The 25,035-nt window shown below is 33.2% G+C and overlaps 2 protein-coding genes and 1 long non-coding RNA gene across 4 annotated transcripts; all 3 read left to right on the plus strand.

Moving 5' to 3' along the window:
• Window positions 1–408: 408 nt before the first annotated feature.
• On the plus strand, window positions 409–6,833 carry LUT2 (Lycopene beta/epsilon cyclase protein). Of its 2 annotated transcripts, XM_085744185.1 has the most exons (12): window positions 409–836; window positions 2,752–2,923; window positions 3,298–3,433; window positions 3,545–3,655; window positions 3,794–3,896; window positions 4,005–4,106; window positions 4,279–4,422; window positions 4,506–4,613; window positions 5,185–5,281; window positions 5,361–5,489; window positions 5,733–5,865; window positions 6,502–6,833. In XM_085744185.1, the coding sequence occupies exons 1-12, from the start codon at window positions 540–542 to the stop codon at window positions 6,665–6,667; spliced, it is 1,698 nt and encodes a 565-aa protein (XP_085600311.1). In that variant the 5' UTR covers window positions 409–539; the 3' UTR covers window positions 6,668–6,833. The 2 variants fall into 2 exon arrangements, with proteins under 2 accessions (XP_085600311.1, XP_085600312.1); XM_085744186.1 differs by lacking the exon at window positions 4,005–4,106.
• A 4,615-nt stretch (window positions 6,834–11,448) lies between these two features.
• LOC146945912 (cation/H(+) antiporter 15-like) lies at window positions 11,449–15,913 on the plus strand. The gene is made up of 3 exons (XM_085744187.1): window positions 11,449–12,265; window positions 12,742–13,758; window positions 14,273–15,913. Exons 1-3 carry the CDS (start codon window positions 12,023–12,025, stop codon window positions 15,542–15,544), a joined length of 2,532 nt encoding a protein of 843 aa, XP_085600313.1. The 5' UTR covers window positions 11,449–12,022; the 3' UTR covers window positions 15,545–15,913.
• An 8,013-nt stretch (window positions 15,914–23,926) lies between these two features.
• LOC146945913 (uncharacterized) lies at window positions 23,927–24,647 on the plus strand. Its single transcript, XR_015026547.1, has 2 exons — window positions 23,927–24,026; window positions 24,125–24,647. It is a non-coding gene; the product is annotated as an uncharacterized LOC146945913 (long non-coding RNA).
• Window positions 24,648–25,035: the final 388 nt, after the last annotated feature.

The following is a 25,035-nucleotide window of genomic DNA, read 5'->3' on the forward strand; positions in this document are numbered from 1 at the left end:
ATTATGAATGTATATCTTTCTTTTCACCAATCAATTATATTTATATAGGGCTATTTATGTCAATTGCTAAAAATATATGTTTCTTTCCTTTCACTTTCTTATCCACTTTCTCTTATACCAAACAACCAAATTATTCCCCTTACTTTCCATTCACTTTCTTTCCTTATACAATCTTTCCTTTCACTATCTTTCCTCTCACTTTCCTTTTGCAACCAAACAAAGCCTAAGGTCTGCTAATAATTACACGTGCAAGCTGTCTGTTACAAGTTATAACGAATCGTGATAAGGGTAGCTGCACAAAACTCTACCGAATCAACAACTTCCACGTGGAAAAATCCACCGAATCAGAAACCTCCACGTGGAATTCGGATGATGACTATTTATATCATCAAAACTGAAACACGTTGCAACACAAACCATACAATCCCTCTCAAAAAAGCGCCAACCTTCTACGTCGTCGTTTCAACACTCATTTTCAACACCACCATGATTCTAAGCAGTTAAACGACGACGTCGTTTTAACACTGATCTTCGTTACAATGGAGTGCGTTGGAGCGAGAAACTTAACGGCAATGGCGTTTTGCATAAGTCCTTCTTTGAGGTTAAGGAGAAAGAAGATTTGTTGGAGAAGAAGAGAAGCTTCATCGAACGCGATTCGGTTGCGTTCGATGAAACTGTATGCGAAAGCAAGTGGTGCAGGAAGTGAGAGTTGTGTTGTTGCTAAAGAGGATTATGCTGATGAGGAGGATTTTGTTAAGGCTGGTGGTTCTGAACTTGTTTTTGTTCAAATGCAGCAGAAAAAGTCTATGGATTTGCAATCTAAGCTTGCGGATAAGGTTTGTTTCTTTTATTCTCATTCTTATTGTAGTTGTTGATTATATCGAGTTGCGCATTGATCGTCGGTTTGAAGGAACTGTTCATAGTTGAAATAAGAATTTAATTAGTATACTCTGCCGGTGCACGCACGCATACAATGATGTGTTGTTACGTCAATTGATGAATATGATAAAAATAATTATTTTTTGAAATAATTTATAATTATAAAGTTACATAAATTTATTTGTAATGAAATAATTTATAATTATAAAGTTACATAAAGTTACATGAATATGATATTGGATGATAGTGTAAAACTATTTTACACCTCAAGTTCATGGCCATTAAACTCAATTTTAATTGCTATTTTTTTTTTTTTTTCCAATTAAGCTCAAATAAGCTAGCAGGTTAGTAATTGATAAATATGAAATGATTTAAAACGATTTTTAATTCTATTTATTCTTCCAATTAAGCTCAAAATGTTATATGAAGTAGTAGTTAAAAAAGAAGCTATAAGCTAGTGAAAAATGATATAATCTCATGAGAGTCACAGCTCTATTTTGTGTGCATATGTTTTCTTTTTATTTTTGCCTTTATTTTTTGATTAAAAATGTAAAGAACAATGTTATGGAATTACTTTGGTTTTCTTGATCGAATTATCTTATTTACGAGTTGCAGATTTAAAAGCATTTAAATTTTATTTGTATAAGTAATTGCATTATGTTCTGTCAATTTAAAATTTTAAAAGCATTTGAAATTTATTTGTATAAGTAATTGCATTATGTTCTGTCAATTTAAAATGGTGTCTTATTTCTTTAGGACATGTAGAGTGTAGATATTTGAATTATATGGATGAAATTGTAGCTCCTTTTAGGGATGGAACTAGAAAAAAAATTATCGAGTTGCCAGGGGCGAAAACTGTAGAGTAATTTCTATTGTGACAAGGATGGTTATGGCGTATGAAAATGACGCCACAATCTCATGATATGCGGCGACATATATGACGCTTTTATTTACAAGAATATGAATTCTGTAAGATGACTTATTTTTTCTTTATAAGCAAAAATGATTATTAATGAGAGTACAAGGGGTACTCCAACCCTGTACAATCAAATTTTGCGAGATTTAAGAATTCACTGGATTACTTAACTAAGCGAAAAATTGAAAACCTGAACTCTTTCGCTCCCTCGTAATATACCATCCGCAAGAGAGCACCTTTTTACGAGATATCACACCATCCCAATTAGCAATTGCTCCTTGAAGGACATAGGAGTTGTGATTTAAATTTGAGGATTTGTTTTCTTCTTCTAGTTATTATTTAACATAGTTTATTATTATTATAATAATCTTTTTTACATTTTTCTAAAAGTTGCAGCCAGTTAAATTATTAAGGATGGAATGGCGTGTTACAAAGGTTAGGGCGAGTGAAAAACATTACTTCTAAACAAAATTAGCAATTGTGTGCAGGTTCTATAAAGAAAGTGGGACTAATGCATTTTTTAGGGGCTGAAATGTGCTTTTTAAAGATATGGCTCAAGTATTACATGATACTTGGGGGCGGCAACCGCCCCAAATCATCTATACCTTGTTCTGTCCATGGCTCTTTCTATGAATAAAAATGATGTGAACTGTGCCGTGTAACCCGTGTTATGGCATACACGTCTTTATTTTCAAGCACAAATTGTCGTTTTGGTAATATTGCTTATAGTTTGAAAGCATTGTTAACTTTCATGCACGGATGCACCATTTTTTTCAAGCAATGAACTGTTGTTTTGTTAATATTGATTGTAGTTTTGAAAGCATTATTAACTTTCACGTACAGCACTGGTTTTCACGTTTCGGAGATAACAATATTGATTATTGAATTTGTCTATGTTGTGTGTGTGTGTGTGCGAGTTTATTCTCTTAAGAATTTACCGTTAATCGCTCTTGCAGTTGCCACCTATCTCTATTGGAGATGGAGTACTAGATCTAGTCGTTATTGGTTGTGGTCCTGCTGGTCTTGCTCTAGCTGCTGAATCTGGCAAGTTAGGATTAAAAGTTGGACTTATTGGTCCGGATCTCCCTTTCACAAACAACTATGGTGTGTGGGAGGACGAATTTAAAGGTATCCTTCTTGCTATATCTTTCTAATTACATTATCTTTATAAACAATGTTTGCACGCATGTTTATGAGATTTTGATAGTTTTACCCTTATGATTTCAGTTTTGCCCTTCTTTTTATGAACCATAGAAACAGTGATCTTAGAGCTTTTCATTTTCACTCTACTTGTGTTAGTACTGCCTAACAGATTTCATTTAATGGAATTTCTGTTTGCTTCTTTATTCTGATGATCTCTTTGATATTTTGATAGTTTTCATTCACCAGTTTGATATTTATGTCCTTGAAAACAGTATATATTTTCTTGCTGGGCAAGAGCATATACTTTGCTTTCTTAGTTGATATTACGCCTTACCAAGTGCACTTCATTATAATTTCAGGTCTTGGACTTGAAGGTTGTATTGAGCATGTTTGGAAGGATACCGTTGTATATATTGATAATAAAAATCCCATTTCCATTGGACGTTCTTATGGCCGTGTCAGTCGGCATTTGCTTCACGAGGAATTGTTAAGAAGGTATAACTGCTGATGATATCTATAGCATCACTATTATTTCTGAATTAACTTCTTGGTTATAAATACTTTATTTCCTTTTATAGATTTGTAATTCATATTAATTTTCCCTAGGTGTGTCGAGTCAGGTGTCTCGTATCTTGGCTCAAAAGTAGAAAGGATTGTTGAGGCTAGCAATGGTCATAATCATGTTGTCTGTGAATATGATACTGTAGTGCCCTGCAGGTACGATTTGCATGCTTTTATAATTTTTATCATTTCATCTATAATATATTGAAACTTCCCTAAACCTTGCTATGGCGCTAGTTTTGAAGCACCATGTTGCCCTTATTATATATTGAAACTTCTGACCTGTTATTATAGGCTTGCTACTGTTGCATCAGGAGCAGCTTCAGGGAAACTATTGCAGTATGAGGTTGGGGGTCCAAAGGTGTGTGTACAAACAGCTTATGGTGTAGAAGTTGAGGTAGGGCGCTGGCTCTTTGGTTCTACTGTTTTTATTAGACTGTTGGTATGATATCATGTAGTATTACTCCTGTCCTGCAAAATATGATTGGATTGTTGTACTGTACAGTGGAAACAGTGTGCTGACAAGCTTGGGCACAGTTTACTTTGTGAAAATAGTTTCTATATAGAAAATGTTTTCAAAAAGTGTGGGCGTGGCCTTATAAGTCGGGTAAATTGCACCAAGTCCGGGAAGTCCCTAAGTATTGGTCTATCCATGCTTCCTTCCTTGTCTTTAACAACATAACATGTACACTCTTTTTAATTGAAAAATATTAAATGTATAAAATGTGATGGATATAGTAATAATGAGTAATGACTTTTTTTGTTTGTTATAATTTTAGGTTGAAAACAGTCCTTATGATCCAAACGTGATGGTTTTCATGGATTACAGAGACTATATGAAGAACAATGTTCAAACTCTAGAAGCTAAATATCCAACATTTCTTTATGCAATGCCCATGTCTCGTACAAAAGTGTTCTTTGAGGTTTGCTCATTGTTTTTTCAGTGTAGTGTTTTCCATTAAGTAATGCAGTTCTGTTTGTATTTATAGAGAAATTCCAATCGCAGGAAACATGTTTGGCGTCTAAAGATGCCATGCCTTTTGATTTATTAAAGAAAAAGCTCTTATCAAGATTAAATACGATGGGGATCAAAGTTACAAAAACTTATGAAGAGGTAAGGGCATTGGCAATGCTATCAGTATTACATTTTGAGGAGTACTGCAATACACTTTCTAACAGGCTTTTCTCAACATACTCTCTCCTATTGGCTGAAAATTGAATGGTTCCGGGACTTTGGAAATGGTTCTTTCTAAATTATATGGGTTCCGCATAAATTTAGCACGGGCTCATCTTGTCAAAAAAAGGATGCATCCATTTTCCATATAGGATGATACTTAGTGCCGCATATGTATTGTTAAATGACCAATCGGTCCTATCGTACTAGTACATATCTTACTCTGAAAAAAATACATTTTCTGATATTTGCTGCGGTCATTGGTCATCAATTTTATTTATTCAGTTCTTTTTCCGCTGAAAGCATGTATTATACTGGAGAACATTGACAGGCTGAAAAACAGTGCTTCCCTTGATAGCAGTCTTTTACCCTCGATTTCCAATTGTCCTTTTAGCTGTTACATAATAGTTGGGAAATTATATTATGAGATGTACAAGTTCTTTTAGTGCATTTGTACATATTTAGCATCTGATGTTGGATTCTGAGTGTTTTTCTCTACAAATTTGTGTAGGAATGGTCTTATATCCCAGTTGGTGGATCCTTACCAAACACAGAACAGAAGAACCTTGCATTTGGTGCAGCTGCCAGCATGGTGCATCCAGCCACAGGCATGACATTGTCACATTTTCATAATATGCATATGCTTAATTAACTTATAGCTCTTTTAATATCGTTTTCGTCCAATAGGCTACTCTGTTGTGAGATCGTTGTCAGAAGCTCCGCAATATGCTTCAGTAATTGCTACAATTTTGAATGACGGTAATGCAAGGGACATTATTACTTATGGAAGAAGTAAGGAGAATCCATCAATGCGAGGTAATCAAGTAAATCCGTAAGCTTAGAACCTTAGACCCTAAATGTTACCAGTTCCTCCAAAATTACGAAAACTATGCATACTTTTTTCTTTCCTCAAACAGTTCTACTATCTGGCAGAAAGTTATGCATAATTTTGAGATGTAGATTGTGTTCATTCCAAATTTGAGAGCTGACATTTTCAGACTTCTCATTGATGTAAGTTTATTGATTTGTATGTGCATTTAAATTTTCTTTTTCGTTCAGCTTGGAATACACTTTGGCCACAAGAAAGGAAACGACAGAGATCTTTCTTTCTTTTTGGATTAGCACTAATTGTGCAGCTGGACATTGAAGGCACTAGAACATTCTTCCGTACTTTCTTCTGCTTACCTGAGTGGTATGGTCTATTTTCTCTCATATATGTCATAGATATTTTGGACTTTGTAGTAGCTGTTAGTATGTGCTATACAAATTATGCTTCTGTCCTCTACATTCTATCTTCTATCTTGGCTTCAGTGGTTGAAACTTGACTGCAGAAAAAATGCCACAGTTCATAATACCAATTCTATGTTATTTGGATAATGGCGCTTGCTTTATTGTTAACACTAAACTAAAATCCCCTTTGGTATGCATGGTAGGATAGCATAGGACACGATAAGGACTAGTAGTATAAAAACACGATAGTACAAGGCTTGATATAAAAACATGATACTATGTGAAAAATCTAATATGAATGGGTCCATTACCATTCAAGCTGCTCTTTGAGTTTTAATGAAAGCTCCCTAGGGATAGGAGAGATTTAATCTGAAATTTTGTGATCCTTTACATGCTACAACTCCCTTTTTACTAAAAACCATAACAATACCTCGTGACATAAAGGTTAGTAGTATTCAGGTTACTTGTTAGCATTAGATAAACCAGTTTGCTTTCTTGTGATATAATTCTGACTCCATCTTATTGCTTAATTTTTTTCACACTTTTGGGATTGAAATTGCTCCATAATGGAATGATGATTAACTGATTTTTATCGCAGGATGTGGCAAGGATTTCTTGGTTCTTCTCTGTCCTCGAGAGATCTTCTATTGTTTGCACTCTACATGTTCATAATAGCACCAAATAACTTAAGAATGTCTCTAGTCAGACATCTGCTTTCAGATCCTACAGGGTCAACTATGATAAAAACCTACTTGACGATATAGTACGTTTCTATAAACTTTTTCCTCTTGTTAGGTACCCTGTATTGGGAGACAGGCTAGATTACATTAGGAACCTTAATAGAGTTTATAGGTTATGTACATATGTTTATATTATTATTTTACTAAAAACAATATTGTTTTATGATATTGTATTCCTTGTGCTGTGTTGTACGTGTGTATTTTTTTCCCTAATGGCAAATGATATATATAAAAACCTAACCAGCTCCGGTACAAATAAAAACGCGGAGAGTACAAGACGTACTCAGGTCCAGAGAGAAATGTAAAAAAACAAGCCACAAACAAACAAATAGAAAAGCTACAAATAAGAGACAAAAATTAAATCCAGGTGGAAACACCCTTTGAAACACCTTATTGCCTACCAGGCTCTGCGGCGCCCAACAAACTCCAGCTCCAACCTGAAAAAAGAGGAAAGGAAACAACAACACCTACAAGAACGATCGAGGGTGGATCACCAACCACCCAAAGTCAGAGTGATCCAAGATTGCCCCCTCCACCGATCACTATCGGTTGCAGCTCTTGCCAAAGAGTCAATTCTTAATAGAGAATTTTATCTAATCCACCAGTTGCTCTATAAATGTTACTTACCTAAAGAAGATAAGATCATTACAGAACTTTCAGATAGACCACATAACAGTATGTCAAACTAAAGTCAAATCGAACATAATGCTCTTCCCAACTCCAAGATCCTGGAAAGCCTTGTAAAGACCAAACAAATCTTTTAGAAGCACGAACTCTAAACTTAACCTCCCATATATAGTATACCACATCGGAAAGGCCAAATCACATGTAATAGACAAGTGAGTGGACGAGTCCACCAAAACACTACATAATGCACAAGGGACACCACTAGAATCCTCAATCATCCTCCATCTAGAAAGGTTCTAACGAGTAAGGACCCTATCCAGGAGAATGTAACACCCCACTTTTTCCACACACACATGTAGGATGAATCAAATTACAACAATATAATATTACACCACTCAATATCGTTTTACTCGATACATATGTTTTAAATTTGACAGTTGGATTGTAAGTTTATATCATATAGATCATTCATGTAAATTTTACAAAAATCTAAAATCATTTGATATGTCATTGAGATACACCAAGAGTAACAATGTTGTGTAAAACGACATAAACCGTTAATCTTGAAAGTCTTCATGAGTTAACCAAGTTGCCTGAAACTTAAAGGGGCGAGTGTGACTAGGAGGAATAAACCATTTACCCCTAATAGTATAGGGTGATGATTTGAGTGATGTCTCATTAAATTCTCAACATACGCTTCAGGAAAGATATTGTGCCAGTCACAATCACAAATAGGTCTATCCAATCTCTTAGCCATCTTTAAAACACCCCACTCTTTTTTAAACCAAGTAAAGTTACTACCTGTGGCGCCAAGAGCAAGTAGGTTACATCGATCTACCATAAGAGCGAACCTATCCACTTGATTAGATGGGAACGTGCACCCTTTAATCTCATATGGCAATAAAACCTAGTTAAAATCACCCATCATCAACCACGGACTTGTCAGGTCAGATCTAAGGTCTTGAAGATAATTCCATAATTGTTGTCGATTAGCCGGCTGGGGATAGATACACCCTATCTCCTTAAGCACCCAGATACCACCATAATGTCCTAATGCCTCTGACATAGCACAAATATCATATCCCAAGCGATTCCAAAAAGTGGCCACTCGTGAAAAAGGACAATGGGTTTCCATTGAAAAAAATAAGTAAAGAACGGTGTTGTCTAACCAAATCACATATATGATGTCACCCTTGTGCACTTAGAGCACCTCTAAAATTCTAACTCAAAAATACTAGGTCTTCAAATCCATTAAATATTTTGAGAAGGAAGTATATTACATGTTAAAACTATGTCGCTTCCATGTCAACGTCTTTCTTAAGCATGTGAGCATCATTTAACTTTAGAGCCATATTACTCTTAGGTGATCCACTACCAGACCCTTCATAGTGTATCTCATGGTCAACCTTATTTGCCAGTGTGTTTATAACAGTCCCACATGGACCTCCTTTACCCGTATTGCACACGGACTAAGACAAGATCGAATTATTCAGATCCTTATTATTAACAAGGAGTTCGTATTGGTTACTTGAAGAATGTATAATTATGTTTGTTTTTGCAGGCTCGTTTTTGCCATGTTGGAAGTTGCCTTGGCCTTTGTGGGATTTTGGTTGCACTTGATTAGTAGCATGATGTGTATTGCTAATAATAGGATTTGTTCTATCCAAATTAACACCAGAAGTCAGCGTAGCACTCACATTAATAAGATTTGTTTGCTGCCTTCTTTTGGTCCCCCATTAAGAACCTTATCATTACTTTCCATTTGACTTATCCCCAAAAAAAATATTTTTCTTGTATTTCTTTGCCAAGAGAGAGAAAGCGGTTTCCCTTACCAATAGAATTTCCCTTATTTCCCTCATTTTTATTAATCACTCCTTTATTTGTTCGCTTCTTTTTTGTAGCCGTAATCCAATCTCCATGAATAGCATCCGGTTTTGTAGTACCCTCAAAACTATCTACGAGATTTTTGAACTGTGATGGAATTGTCGTACCACCATCACTTGTTGCAACTTGTTCTTCACCAAGTTTGAATGTAGTTGTCGTGTAGCTCGCCGACGGTGTTACAAGAGAGGTACAACTTTGTGTCACATGCCTATAACAACCACATGAGTTACATATAACATGTAGACCTTCATATGCTACTCTATGCCAAGCTCAACACACCCATATCTGAGCGACCACATGTAGGTTCAAGTCAATCTCGACACAAACACGAGCAAATCTTCCTCTATCCACAGATAGCGTACGTTGGTCCTCCTTCACCGAATTTTCAATGGCAGATGCCATAGCCATCAATATATTCTCATTATAATAAACCAAATTCATGCCTGGAAACGAAACCACACTAGGGTTTTTTCAATTTTCGCCGTTGACGAGACAAAATTGGGACTCCAATTTGCAACCGCTAGATAGTGATCGAAGAACACCCACGAACCTCCATTAATGACTTTTTCTCTATCATCTGCTAGATCAAACTTCACCATGTAAAATCTGTTGTCAACATCCATTAGCTAAAACCCACCTCCAAGTTTCCAGGTGCTAGCCAACTTGCTTTTCATAGTCGTAAATCCTACTTTTTCTCTATTTTTGAATCTATTATATTGTAATAGAGTCAACAATAGATTTTAAATAATTTTTTTTCAACAATCTCTCTGATGTGATAATATGAAGTCTAAATTGCTTCAAGGTTTTTATTATTTATCTTTTTACATTAGTTTTAGGTGTACTTACGAAACACATCCAACAACTAACATCAAGTTGTATGCGTTGGAGAGTTAAGGGAGGAATTGAATAGGATGTTGGAGATTTGGAGACAAGTCTTAGAAGCGTATGACTTTCGTCTCAGTAGAAGCAAGCCATAGTATACGTAATGTAATTTCAGCAAAAGACGAAGTAGTTCGACCTTAGAGGTGAAAGATGGGGATCATATCATACAAGTTACACAGTTTAAATATCTTGGGTTCATAGTACAAAATGACAAAGAAATAAAAGTAGATGTAAATCATCGTATTCAAATTATTTGGTTCAAATGGAGAAGAGTCTCAGGTGTTTTATGTGATACAAACTTACCGTTTAAGTTGAAGTGAAAAAATATCAGACAGTTGTCAGACCAACAATGTTTTATGGGACATAGTATTGGACGGTTATGAACCAACATGAGAATAAAGTAAGTGTGCGGAGATGAGGATGTTGTGTTGGATGTGTGGTAAGACTAGATAGGACAAGATTAGAAATGACAATATTGTAGAGATAGTTGGGGTAGCACATATAGTATAAATATTGTGGAAAAGAGGTTTAGGTGGTTTGGACATGTACAGAGAAAACCTATAAATTATGTAGTAAGAAAAGTAAATTAAATAGAGGATAGTTTTATTACAAGAGGTATAGAAAGACCTAAAAAAACTATAAGAGAAACTATTAGGAAAGATTTACAGATTAATGAGTTGGATCTAAATATGGTCTATGATAAAACAATATGACATATTTCAGTCCATGTAGTCGATCCCACTTAGTAGGATAATGTTTGACTGTTGTTGTCATCGTCTTTTGGAAGAATTAACTCATGCTCAACAACAACTATTATTTTATTGGCAATTTTTTTTTCCTTTAAATTTGACAAAAATATCAGGTTAAATGAGATAATCAACATTTATTAGTCAATGAGATAATTAACTTCTCATGAATCGCACGGGTCCAAGTACTAGTTGGTATAAATATGTTTTGAGTGTGTCGCATTTGCATGATAGTGCGTGAAGTGTCAACATAATTTTTTATCTTGTTTAATCGATGTTAATCATACCTAGCTAGTTTGATTAAAAAAAAATGAAGATTTTAAACATTTTTAATGTATTTACTTTTATGTAAAAATTTAATTACTTTTTTTTATAACCTTCTTTTAGTTAAATTTAATTAATTAAATACTTTAAAAGATAACTCTTTTATTTTTATTTTTGACAGTCTAAGACGACAATACATATATAAAATTAAAAGATATCAAGGGGGGCTTTCCAACGATGGTGGCCTTCAAAATCGTCTAGAAGCCTCTACACTCTTAGAGGCTTCTGTTGGCCACAACCCCTCAGAGGCTTTCTATGGCTTGTTTAGAAAAAACCTTCGGAATGAGTTTTCAACTACCAAATAACCGGCGGCCAAATGGCCGTTAAAAGGCCGCTGAAAATTTGAATTTTTCGAGGATATTGTCTTTTATTCTTAAAAAAAAATAAGAGATTAAACTTTCAACTAATTTATGTAAAACTTGTGACCAAACAATATCTATAATATTCTTATAAAATCAAATAGGTAATATTTTCCTTTGGATTTCATTTGTATACATGGATCTTACCTCTAGAAAAAAAAAAGGATATTGTAAAGCTTTTGTACACATATTCAATCATATCACTTTATCATACCACCTTTTAAGGTTGACTTCTAAAATATCTATTTGACATGATTTGATTGATCTAGTGTAAAAAGTTACACAATTAGTACGTAAAAATTAATCGCTATTTCATTTTTACATAATCAAATACCTAACATATGAAAATAGGTTGAAAGGTTGTAACCCTTATAGTAACAGCTAATAATTAACTAATTATATCAAGAAGCTGTGGATGACAACAAGATTTTCTAATAATAGAAGAGATGTAACGAAATCAGTTAAAGAATTACAAGCTCTTTCCATGAGATTTTAAGAAATGGAAATAAAACACAGAATATCAAAAATTTTGAGGCATATCATTTGAATAAGTCATTATGGAACAAGAACATGATATAACAGAATTTATGAAAGGCTATCTTAATTTGCCGAAGCATGATGAAATTGGTTGCTTCGTGAGCCGTATAGATAATCCTGGTCCAATATGGAATTCTGAAAATGTCTTGGAATATTACCTTAAAGAACTTGTCAAACAAATATTAGCGGTTGCAGTGGCCAATCGTGTAATGTTCTGGATCCTAAGACCCTTAAATCAACCTCAATTCGTTGCTGAGCTTCTTGTAAGTGCATGGTTTTCTTTTCCTTTTTATTTATTTGTAATACACATTAACATATTTAAAGTGCGAGCCTGAACGCGATAATTAGGTTGTTATCTAATGAAAAGAAGGTTGTGTGTTCAAATCTTGAAAACAATATCTTTGTTTATAAAAGACGAAAAATGTTACGTATTTGAATAACTCATATATAGTTTGTGTATTTGTTTTTGAGAACCATTTGGTCCTCGTTGTTTGGTATTTGAAAGCCGGTTCCGGCTGCCTTTCCCCTAAAAACCTTTGAAAACCTCCAGGGACCACAGCTGCCGGAACCTAGTGCCGAGGCTGCCAAACAATTCTAATGGTCGTCGGAAAAGTTTAAAAATACATAAAATTGTGTATAACGGAAATACATAATTATGTATTTCCGTTATAGATTGAGCAATTTTTCCCTCTACATATTAATTTCTAAATTATACTAAATGTATATTCATTTTTTTTAGGCTGCTTTCGTGATAAATATATATATTCCCCGAGAAAAAAATTCCAACACAATCTTTGGATTTATACTACGTATAAAGGGACTCCTTAGTTTTGAGTCTATAGCACAATTGGGTATCATCTACTATGTCTTTGTCACTGGCTTAGAGATGAACTTAGAGTCGGTACTAAGAGCAAGGAAAAAGGCATCAAGCATTGCAATTGTTGGAACAATTATTCCAATGATATTTGGACTTGGAACATATTTTTTGGTTGGGGAATGCAAATGCAAAGAATGTGATGAGGAACCATATAAAAACCATAATGGTTATTTATTATGGTCATTAATTGTTACTATCACAAGTTTTCCAGTGGTGGCCCACATTCTTTCAGATCTTAAGATTCTTTATACTGGACTTGGTAAAGTGGCATTAACAGCAGCTACAATGAACGACTTTATCAATTGGGCAATGTTTATATTTTTTATACCATTTATTATTAATGGTATAACTGGAATAATATCAGTGATATTAACCATATTGTTTGCTCTTTTTTGTTACTTTGTGTTACGTCCTCCACTCAACAAAATAATAGTAAAAAAAACAAATGAAGATAAATGGGACACATACCAATTATCCTATGTATTAGTTGGTGTTATTGCATGTGCAACTATTACTGAATTTCTTGGTACACATTCTGTTGTTGGGGCATTGATTTTTGGGTTAATTCTTCCACGTGGAAAGTTTACAGACATGTTGATTGAACAAACAGAAGATATTGCATCAGGTTATTTGGCACCATTGTTTTTTGCAAGTATAGGTTTGAGAAGTAATATCTATTTTCTTTATTTGTCTTTAAGAGAAAGTGCTTTGTGGGTTTGTGGTATCATGATCTTGTTGATTTCTTCCAAGATTGTGAGCACTGTACTTGCTACAAGTTTCTATGGAATGTCTGTTAGAGATAGTATGGCTCTTGGAGTGCTTATGAATACTAAAGGTGTCTTGTCATTGATTATACTAAACATTGGATGGGATAGAAAGGTATTATTAATTTACTTCTATACATTATTGTTAATTACTTGATTAGCCTCATGTATTATTTGATTTTGGATATGTTTGATAAAACCTTTTGTTACTCTTTGTGTTTCATTAGCAAAACAAAAAATCAAAAACAAGGGAATTTATTTCAGACAAAATTGTTTTTATCGTCCTTGGGAAATGCTAACCAGTGCTCCAGGGGTAGTCGTCAAGGAGTCGAATATAGTAATATTTTGCATTAAAAGTTGTGTATTCAATGCATTAAAAGTTTAAAAACTTTTCTTTTTGGCCTCAAATTTCCTCTTTTGACTTCCTTAACCAGTGTCAGCATGACCCTCATGCCCTGAAAATCCACATTCAAACATCTGCAAAGAAAATAAAATGACGTAAAAAAGAGTTAAATGATCCAAATTAAGTTAATGAACCTATCTAAAAAAAAAGATAAAATGTTCATTCACTCTTAAATTTGTATGTACTTGGTTCAAAACTAAATATAAATTTTGTTTATATTGGTCAGGTTTTGAGTCCGCAGGCATTTACAATTATGGTGTATAGTATATTTTTTATGACATTTGTAGTAGCACCTATCATCAATGCAATGTACAAACCAAGAGCTACATTTGAGCAAAACAAGCTAAGGACAATAGAGAATTTGAGAGCTGATTCTGAGATTAGGGTTATGGCTTGTGTACACAATGCTCGCCATGCCAATGGAATGATCAATATCCTTGAAGCTTGTAATGGCACAACGGTTTCGCCTTTACGTGTGTTTGCACTTCAACTTGTTGAACTCAAAGGACGTTCAACTGCACTTCTAGTTGCACAAATGGACCAACAAGAACAGCAACTTAGTACAGGATCACAAACCCTAGACCAATCATCAGAAACAAATAGTTACTCATCTAACCATATCACTAATGTTTTTGAAGAATATGCATCCAATAATGCTAACACTCATGTGGAAAATCTTGTTGCTATGTCATCATTTTCGACGATTCATAAAGACATATACAATTTAGCGTTGGAGAAACAAGCGTCGTTGGTTTTGCTCCCGTTTCACAAGCAGAATAATATGGAAGGTTCTCTAGAAGTAATGGATGCCGTGATCAAAGACATAAACCAAAACGTGATGAAAGATTTGCCTTGTTCGGTTGGAATCTTTGTTGACCGTGGTCATCACTCGGCTTTAATCAAGACCAAAATGCGTATTCTTATGATTTTCATTGGTGGATCTGATGATAGAGAAGCCTTAGCGATTGCTTGGAGAATGTCGAAGCATCCATGGACAATGCTTACCGTGGTGAGGATTATTTTGTGTGGTAAGACCGCCGAAGTTGATTCGTCAGTGAATAATGAAACATTTGGACTATTAACTGCTGTTTTAGATAGTGGAAAGCAAAGAGAGTTGGATGAAGACCGTGTAGGTTCGTTTCGACTTAAGGCAGTGAACAATGAGGATACTATAACTTATGAAGAAAGAGAAGTGCATACTGGCGAAGACATTCCTGTAGTTCTTGAGGAATTGGACAAATTAGGGTTTGATCTATATATTTTAGGTCATGGAAAAGGAAGAAACTCTTTGGTTTTGACAGAATTGTTGGAATGGGCTGATTGTCCTGAACTTGGTGTTATTGGTGACATGTTGGCATCAAATAGTTTTGGTTCAAATTCATCAATACTTGTTGTGCAACAATATGGATTTGGAGGAGTGGAATTCAAGACCGGTCCTTCTCACAAAGCAAATTCAAGCAATGGTGATCTTGAGTCGATGTTCCGAAAGGAAGCCTGAGATCAATGTTTGTAGGTGATTGTGATTGATGTGGCAAGATTCATGTTGGAATCTACTAACTAGAGGTTCAAAAAGCCTATATAAAGAGGCTTGTTCCTTAAGCATTGATCAGTGAGAAAAACAAAGCACAAAATTTGGATCTTCAAGAAAAAGGGGGTGTCCTTGTGTAAGACACTTAGATTTAGCTCATAGAATCAAGGGTTGAAGTTATAGAACTTATCAAATTGTTGTGGATAGTTGTCATATTCTGGATGTGTTGATTAGCACATGTGCTACCAAAAAAGATATATTGTTGTACAATACTTAGAGATTAACTTGAACCATTTGTTTCCATAGTAATGCTAGACTGCTACAAAATTGATACTAAAATGTTCCCAAGTAGGGTTTGGATCACATGAACCTCACATTATAAACAAGGTGTTTTATTTGAAAATTAATCGTGTAAAAATCTATTTCAACTTACTTAGTGTTATAGGAATGGCCAAAATTATGGATGCTACAATTCCTTATAAATTTATAATCATCCTCTATTCAATTCACCTTGAAAATTTTAACACTTATTGGGACTAAATAGGTCATATAGAAGATATATGATAATTGAAGTGAGAGTATAGCAGAGCATAGGATCAAAGCCTTTGATTGTCCTCCGTTTTTCTCTGCACTAACTAAGTTAGAATAACATAAGGATAATGTTAACTAGCCTAGGAGCATTTTAGTTAAGGAAACAGAAAAGCAACTTTTGCATTAAAATTAATTTTTTTCACACTTTCAAATGTTTGATTGTATAAGTTTCAATATATTATTACTATATTTGTTTCTTTAATTGGTGTCTTGTGACACTAGTTAACATTTTTCAATAAATTTTTACTCTTATTTTCCTTTTATTTCTGAAAAAATGGGAGAATATTTTGATAATGACAAGGAGATAAATAAAACATAAAAAGAAGTTGCATTATAGCTTTTTAAAATATACTGCTCTTTAAAGACTTTTATCAAAAATCATTTTCGAAAACAAAGTGTAATCATTAACATGTGTCCACATAAACTTTATGAGAAATTAGTCTCTAATGAGCACTTATCAATGTGCAATTTGTCATATTTACTTAACGTTGCATGTCATAGACTCAAACGGCAAAAGTTATTAGAAAATTATTTCGAGTGGCAATTTAAATTTTTAGAAATGTATTTGTCCGTTAAAATGGGAGGAGACTATTTTTTCTTTTACGTTGGTTACATTTTTTATAAGTAACCTACTATTCACTCAAAATTTAATATATTATATACATTTTTAATGTGTTAAATTATGCTAAAAGCGCATTCATAAGTGACAAAATTAATAATCAAATGATTAAACTTTAGTTGTACATAATTTTTTATTAAGATTGAATTATTAGAAAGAACTTGAATTCAAATCATAGTTAAAACAACAACCACTTAAATTCTTTCGACCAAGATCATTCCTTGTATTTATGTTGAACTTCATATTACTAAATCCATGATCGCTAAGATCATTGTTAAGGAAAAAAAAGGGTTGTAGTACTTTAACAAGGGCCAAGTCACTGATTTCTAAACTCATTCACGTTGTTTCATTCGCACTTGTCGGCATTCCTTGGCAGCAAAGCTTTTCAACAAAACCCATATCTAGGTATGGTAATGGGGCGGGGTGGAAACGAGTTTTATCTTCCTCATCCCCGTCCCCGAATCCAATATATTTACTTGTTACCCTACCCATATTTATTAGGGATGCGAAAATAATCTCATACATCTCCCAGATGGGTTAGGGTATCCCCGCCCCTTCCCGTACTCACAATGAATTATTATTTTAATAAAAAAAGAAGTTTTTCAAGCCCCAATCTCGATATTTTAATACATTGTCCAATAATATGCACACTTTAACATTTTGCAATTTGCACACTTTAACATTTTGCAATTTGCACACTTTAACATTACATTTACCCAATGATCTGAATGATTTGGTTTCTCCTTTAAATATCAATGACAATTTTTATAACATGGAAATTATCAAACTTTTGGGAACATGTTTGTATTAGGTTCGGGGTGGGTACTTATATCTCCGTTACCCGTTTTGTACCCGTGTTTCGAAATTGGGGAGAACCCAAACCTATACCCAAATTCAGTCAAAGCAAAGAAAACTCGTCAAATCAGAGTTAGTTTTGTTGGGTACCTGCGGGTACAGGTTTTGCTATCATGCCTACCCAAATCCGTATTTTGACATGACTACTACTACTTCTAGCGAAAATAATCTTCACTAAAACATCAAGAGAGTTGAATTGTGTCTGTGGTGGACCCCTTTCTTATTTTTACTCCCATGTGTTTCCCAATTAAATGAAAGATCTAAAAGGATCCAACGCTCATTAATTGTTCGTAATGTGTTTGGGATGATGTTAGTCGTTGTATATAGCATATCGCTTTTGATATACAACTTCTTGTAAATTCACAAAACTGTGTCAAAGTTTCTATAAATCAAATTAGGCTTTCACTTTCGGCCTCATAAGTTTTTGTATTGTGCAGTTTTGATCCTCCTAATTTATTTTGTAAGATTTTAACCAAGTTTCTCAATTGTCCGATTTCATGGCTTCCCATTTGTTTTCTCCCATTTTTGTGTTGAGTTGGCATTTTTTTGATGTCATGGAAGTCTTGTCACATGTCCAACATGGATATTATAAAAAAAAATAAAAAAAACACACACAAAATGTTAGATCACGTGCTCCATAATTATTCCCCATTTCTTCATTTCACTTTTACCCTTAAAATTTTGGGGCTTCGGGGTCAGAAAACTGACTTTTTGTGAAAAGTTATTTTGTTTAGCCAATAGCATAACTGTCGATGTCATGTCAGCTAGTGTTCTGCTGGTGGATCACTCTAAAACTAAACTTTACCTTATTACAAATCAGTCCACATATAAAATATTAAGGAGAATTTCAATCTTAGTGCACAAATGAAAATCTATGTTTAATTTTAATTTATTCAGGGACACAATTGCAATAAGTAAAGATATAATGACACACCTTATGAGCAAATGTTCAATACACCAAATAATCTGACGTGGCATGAATTAAATACACAAATGTTAAATGATTGACCATTTAACTTCACCTGAAAGTCATTCTCATGACTTCACCGTAGAATTTTCCTTAAAATTTATCTCACTTATTAGCTTCATTACTTAATCGTCATTCCGGCCATGTTGCATTTAGCATTCGTTTAACTCAGTTTGTTCCAATCCATGAACATCTGCAATGGTAATAAACTAAAGAGTCTCTAAATTAGTCTCACATGTAATGAGATTGTGTATTAAATATTCATTGACTCCAACCCAGCACATCTAAACAAAACAATTGAACGAGTCACATCGATAAATTTACCTCACTAAATGAAGTTAAAGTCCTTGTATAGGTGATAGTGGGACCATCTTTTAGCTATTTTCTTTTTTATTTTGATTGTGAGACTCGTTTGTTAATGGAGAGAGAGAGATTGAGAGTGAGTACTTGTATAAGTGATAGTAACTATACTAGTTAACAATTTTCTTCATCTTCCAATAGAAGTTCTTAATGAGGTTCGAATCGCTATTAGGTAAATGACTCTCCATTTTTGATGATTTTCAAATACTCATAGTACTCCTCTGGTCCTATTGATAAGAGAAATTTAGGTCAACAAAAGTTGATGTATTTAGTTAAAAATTCGGTCCAAATATATTCACTTTTGTTGACCTAAATTTCTCTTAAAAATAGGATCAGAGGAAGTATTTAATAAAAAAACAAATATAAAAATATTGTGTTGGAAAATTGTGAGTTTGACTTTTTAAAAGTTAAAAATTGTTGTTTCCAAAGAAAAACTATTACTTTTAGCTTTCTTATTAAATGTCACTAGATTTTTGACCCGTGCTCCGCTCGGCTTTATTGTAAAGGGATTGACATACGAATAATAAAATGCAATATATAATAGGTAACGGTGAAAAAATAACACGTGATAATCCATAGTAGACAAAATAAAACACTTCATAAAATGTATGACATCTGAAAATATTATAAAAGAAAATTCGGTAATCCTATCAATAATTCAGGTATATATAACCAAGTTTACATGGAAATTAGGGTAGCCCAGGGACGGACCCAGAAATACCCTATAGTGAGGGCCATGTGTGTATATTTTTCTAATAAATATATTATATATACCCTCTAGTCACTATTATAAGGAAAAATCAACATTATAAATTCATTCAATATAAATGACGTATGTGGTTTATATTATAGGTCATGTACATCATTTATTCAATAAATATAAAAATTACATTTTTGCTTATAATAGTGACGAGAGGGTGTATGAAATATTTTGTTAGCTTTTTTTTTTTTTTTTACATATATTACTATATATTTAGAATCTTTTGATGGAATTATCATATATAAACTTACAATATTACATATAACTATGCTAGCTAGTAAACAAATTTCATGGACATGGTATTGAGAAACTAAACAAATGTAGTGAGGGCCATGGCATACAGACCCTTCAACGTGGGTCCGTGCCTGGGGTAGCCGAAAAAAAAGTATAAAATAGAAGGCATCAAACGTGATCATTGATATGCTCATAGTTTCTAGAACAAACATGCAGCATCAAATAAGTGTAGAAAATATTTTCTTAAAAAAAAAAAAAACAAGAGGATAGGAATGAAATTGGTGCGATGCATTTTTTTAGATGGAATTTGTTAGGTTAAATAATTGCAAACCTAATAAAGCAAATGAGCGGGAAAAAAAGCGGGAAAAAATTAGGATAAATTGCTGCAGACGTAATAAAATTAATAAATAAGGATAAGTGTAGAAAATATTTTCTTCAAAAAAAAAAGGCTAGATTTTTGACCTGTGCTCCGCTCGGGTTTATTGTAAAGGGATTGACATACGGATAATAAAATGCAATATATAATAGATAACGGTGAAAAAATAACACGTGATAATCTATAGTAGACAAAATAAAACACTTCATAAAATGTATGAAATCTGAAAATATTATAACAGAAAATTCGGTAATCCTATCAATAATTCAGGTATATATAACCAAGTTTACATGAAAATTAGGGTAGCCGAAAAAAAGGTATAAAATAGAAGGCATCAAACATGATCATTAGTTTCTAGAACAAACGTGCAGAATCAAATAAGTGTAGAAAATATTTTCTTCAAAAAAAAAAGGCAAGAGGATAGGAATGAAATTGGTGCGATGCATTTTTTTAGATGGAATTTGTTAGGTTAAATAATTGCAAACCTAATAAAGCAAATGAGCAGGAAAAAATTAGGTTAAATTGCTGCAGACGTAACAAAATTAATAAATAAGGATAAGTGTAGAAAAAAAAAGGCAAGAGGATATAATGAAATTGGTGCGATGCATTTTTTTAGATGAAATTTGTTAGGTTAAATAATTGCAAACCTAATAAAGAAAATGAGCGGGAAAAAATCTTATTTACTAAAGCTTAACCCGTAAAGCTAACCCTAAACCTAATTTTTTCCCCCCATTTTTTCATCCACTTTTCTAAGCCATTGGATCTTGCGCATTTAGGCGCCATTCAATTTTAGCCATTGATCATATTATATTTATCTCTTCTATTTTCTGAAACAACTATTTCGTATTTATCTCTTCTATTTTCCGAAACAACTATTTCATATTTATCTCTAATTATAATTTTGGTCATATCCGAAATTTGTTATCAATTCACTTAAATCCGAAATTTGTTTTCCTATAGTTTTGGCCATCCGAATTATTATTTATTAATTAACCTAACAAATTTCCCTTTCAAAAAAAATAAAAATTAACCTAACAAATTTCATTCGTATCCTCCTTTTTTTTTTTTTGAAACAAATATTTTCTACACTTTTATGATTGCAATTTAACATAACAAATTCCATCTAAAAAAATGCATTGCACAAATTTTATTCTTATCCTCGCCTTTTTTTTTTATGAAGCAAATATTTTGGGTATATATACGAAGCCCTAAACCAGTTTCTCTCAATAAAAATAAACCCTAAACCGTGGTAAATGCTTAATCCGTAAAGCTAACCCTAAACCTAATTTTTTCCCCCCATTTTTTCATCCACTTTTCTAAACCATTGGATCTTGCGCATTTAGGCGCCATTCAATTTTAGCCATTGATCATATTATATTTATCTCTTCTATTTTCCGAAACAACTATTTCGTATTTATCTCTTCTATTTTCCGAAACAACTATTTCATATTTATCTCTAATTATAATTTTGGTCATATCCGAAATTTGTTATCAATTCACTTAAATCCGAAATTTGTTTTCCTATAGTTTTGGCCATCCAAATCCTTATTTATTAATTAACCTAACAAATTTCCCTTTCAAAAAAAAAATAAAAATTAACCTAACAAATTTCATTCGTATCCTCCTTTTTTTTTTTTGAAACAAATATTTTCTACACTTTTACGATTGCAATTTAACATAACAAATTCCATCTAAAAAAATGCATCGTACAAATTTTATTCTTATCCTCGCCTTTTTTTTATGAAGCAAATATTTTGGTTATATATACAAAGCCCTAAACCTGTTTCTCTCAATAAAAATAAACCCTAAACCGTGGTAAATGCTTAATCCGTAAAGCTAACCCTAAACCTAATTTTTCCCCCCATTTTTTCATCCACTTTTCTAAGCCATTGGATCTTGCGCATTTAGGCGCCATTCAATTTTAGCCATTGATCATATTATATTTATCTCTTCTATTTTCCGAAACAACTATTTCGTATTTATCTCTTCTATTTTCCGAAACAACTATTTCATATTTATCTCTAATTATAATTTTGGTCATATCCGAAATTTGTTATCAATTCACTTAAATCCGAAATTTGTTTTCCTATAGTTTTGGCCATCCGAATCCTTATTTATTAATTAACCTAACAAATTTCCCTTTCAAAAAAAAAAAATTAACCTAACAAATTTCATTCGTATCCTCCTTTTTCTTTTTTTTTGAAACAAATATTTTCTACACTTTTACGATTGCAATTTAACATAACAAATTCCATCCAAAAAAATGCATCGCACAAATTTTATTCTTATCCTCTTGCCTTTTTTTTTATGAAGCAAATATTTTGGTTATATATACGAAGCCCTAAACCTGTTTCTCTCAATAAAAATAAACCCTAAACCGTGGTAAATTTCACACACAACACAAAAATCATATATATTGATATTTAGAGGTTTGCAAATGGAACGACGTGACCTTACAACTTTTCTCTCATACCACTCCTTAACCGGTAACTTTGATTCAATTCTGAATTTTTTTTCTTCCATTTTTTGGATTGTTATTATTAGTGTTTTTTGAATTATACAATTGTCATACTTTTTGTAACATGTTCTTTTCCATTGATTTGGTAGGTCCTTTGATGACTCATCCTGTTACTGAGATGGACGAGACTATCACCAAACTTTAATTGAAGTACAGAACATACATAGTTGAGTACGACACAGAAGATGTAATTTGTCGTTTTCCTTCCTAACTTCTTCCTCTTTTTTTGTTTTCCATTGTTTAATATAAATTTGCTTCTCTCAATTATTATAGTTAACAATTTTAGTGTGCTGTCTTCCTAACTTCTTAGTGCGTAGAAATTTTAGATCCTGATGTAGTAATCCTCAAATATGTTTTGTCCATTGCGTGTTTGTGTTTTATGCAAAGATTATATTCTTCCTGCTTTAGATGTTGCATAAGCGTTATAACTTGCACTTGATATTTAGAGCACATGATATTTAGAGCATGATATAGTGAACCTCAAATATGAACCACTAAGCAACCATTATGGTCTACAAGCCGTAAATTAAAAGAAAAAATAAAATTTTCGCTTGACGACAATTGAACTAAAAAAAATCTAAGGACAATTGAACTATGTTTTCTATAAAATGAAAATATAGTGGATTTAAGGTGCTGTCTTCCTAACTTCTTCCTAATATTTTATTTTTTAGGGCACAAAACATGTTAAGTTGTCGTTTTCCTTTCTAAGTTGTCGTTTCTGTTTTATTTTAGGGTGCTGTCAAGTTACCAAACATGTTTGCAGCTGATTTCGGAGACAAAATTATTCGGTTGGTCAACCTGGTCGACGGAAAGAACAATAAGTTTCAAGTTTTGGTTGATAGGATTTCTGGTTCTTTTTTTCTCACCAAAGGATGGAAGGCAATCAGTGAATTTTATGGGCTAGGATTAGGTGCATGGGTGAATTTGGTGTTTGTTGCTTCAGGTCGGTTCGAAATGGTTATAAAAACCGGTTTGGGAAGGTTATTAGGTGTCCTTATTTTGATCCTCCCATGCGTTTTGTGATTGATATGTCTGATGTCAGTCCAGTTTTTGACAACGATCTCCCCCCCCCCCCTGTTACCTATGCTCTATCTTATCGCCACAATTTGACCAATCTTCAAATTGATTTTGTGAAAAAGTTGACTGAAAATGATGTGAACAAGGGGTTTTTGGTATGAATATACATATGTTTTTTGTTAATTTTGATTCAATTCTGATTTTTTTTTCATATTCTAATGAGTGATCTATTAAATGTTTTTTACTCATGTAGAAGCTGAGGTATGAGGGACGATGTGAGCAGATATTTCACAAAGCTTCCACAACAGTTAACATGGTTGATGATTGTGGGAACATTTGGGAATGTGTGATGACTTATGGCTCTATTCCTTATGAACACATCAAGATAGGTGGCGGATGGAAGCGTTTTGTTCAAGCTCGCAACATTCATGAAGGTGTGATGTTGAGGATTGGTGGCCCATTGGCTGGAGGCAACCACACTATTTACGTTACTGTGATGCATAAACAAGCTGTTCAAGCATGATGGAGTTTTCTTTAATGTAGTGGTCATTTATTTGCTTTCATTTAATTTAGTTTTTTTGGTTTAGTGATTTCAGCACCAATTAAGGATTGATACTTCATTGTTTTGGTTTAGTGTTTTCGGCACCAATTAAATCGTGTAAAGTTTACTATTCTGATTTTAAGGCTGCAAAGTTTAGTGTTATTATGTTAAATGGTGCATAACAATTAAGGATTGAATGCTGGTGTTGTGGGCAATTGAAGTTACGATTTTATTTTGTGTGTTTTGTTATTCCTATTTTGGTATTCCTTGAAATTTGACATTAGAAAGTAGGTGTTTGAATAATCACACCACTAGCAAGAGTCCCTATTTTTTATCTTGCAATTTGTTTAGATTCTAATATTTGTTGCAAATTGTAACAATTGGATGCACACTCTTAAAAGTTAAAACTGATTTTTTTAATTCTTAAAAAGGCTATAACACTTGACCCAAAAAAAAAAAGCTAAACAAACAAATCGGTTCATAAACTGCTAGGTATTTTGTTTTTCTTTTCTTCTTAATAACTTAGTTTGTTTTCCACTAATTTTCCTATTTTGTTGGACTATACACACCTTCCCTTATTCTACCAAATTAAGCTATTTTCAAGAATAGCTTAATAAATGGGA

This window comes from Medicago sativa, chromosome 2 (genome assembly GCF_051527215.1).
Source record: "Medicago sativa cultivar Bolivia chromosome 2, Bolivia_mono, whole genome shotgun sequence".
Lineage (NCBI taxonomy): Eukaryota > Viridiplantae > Streptophyta > Magnoliopsida > Fabales > Fabaceae > Medicago > Medicago sativa.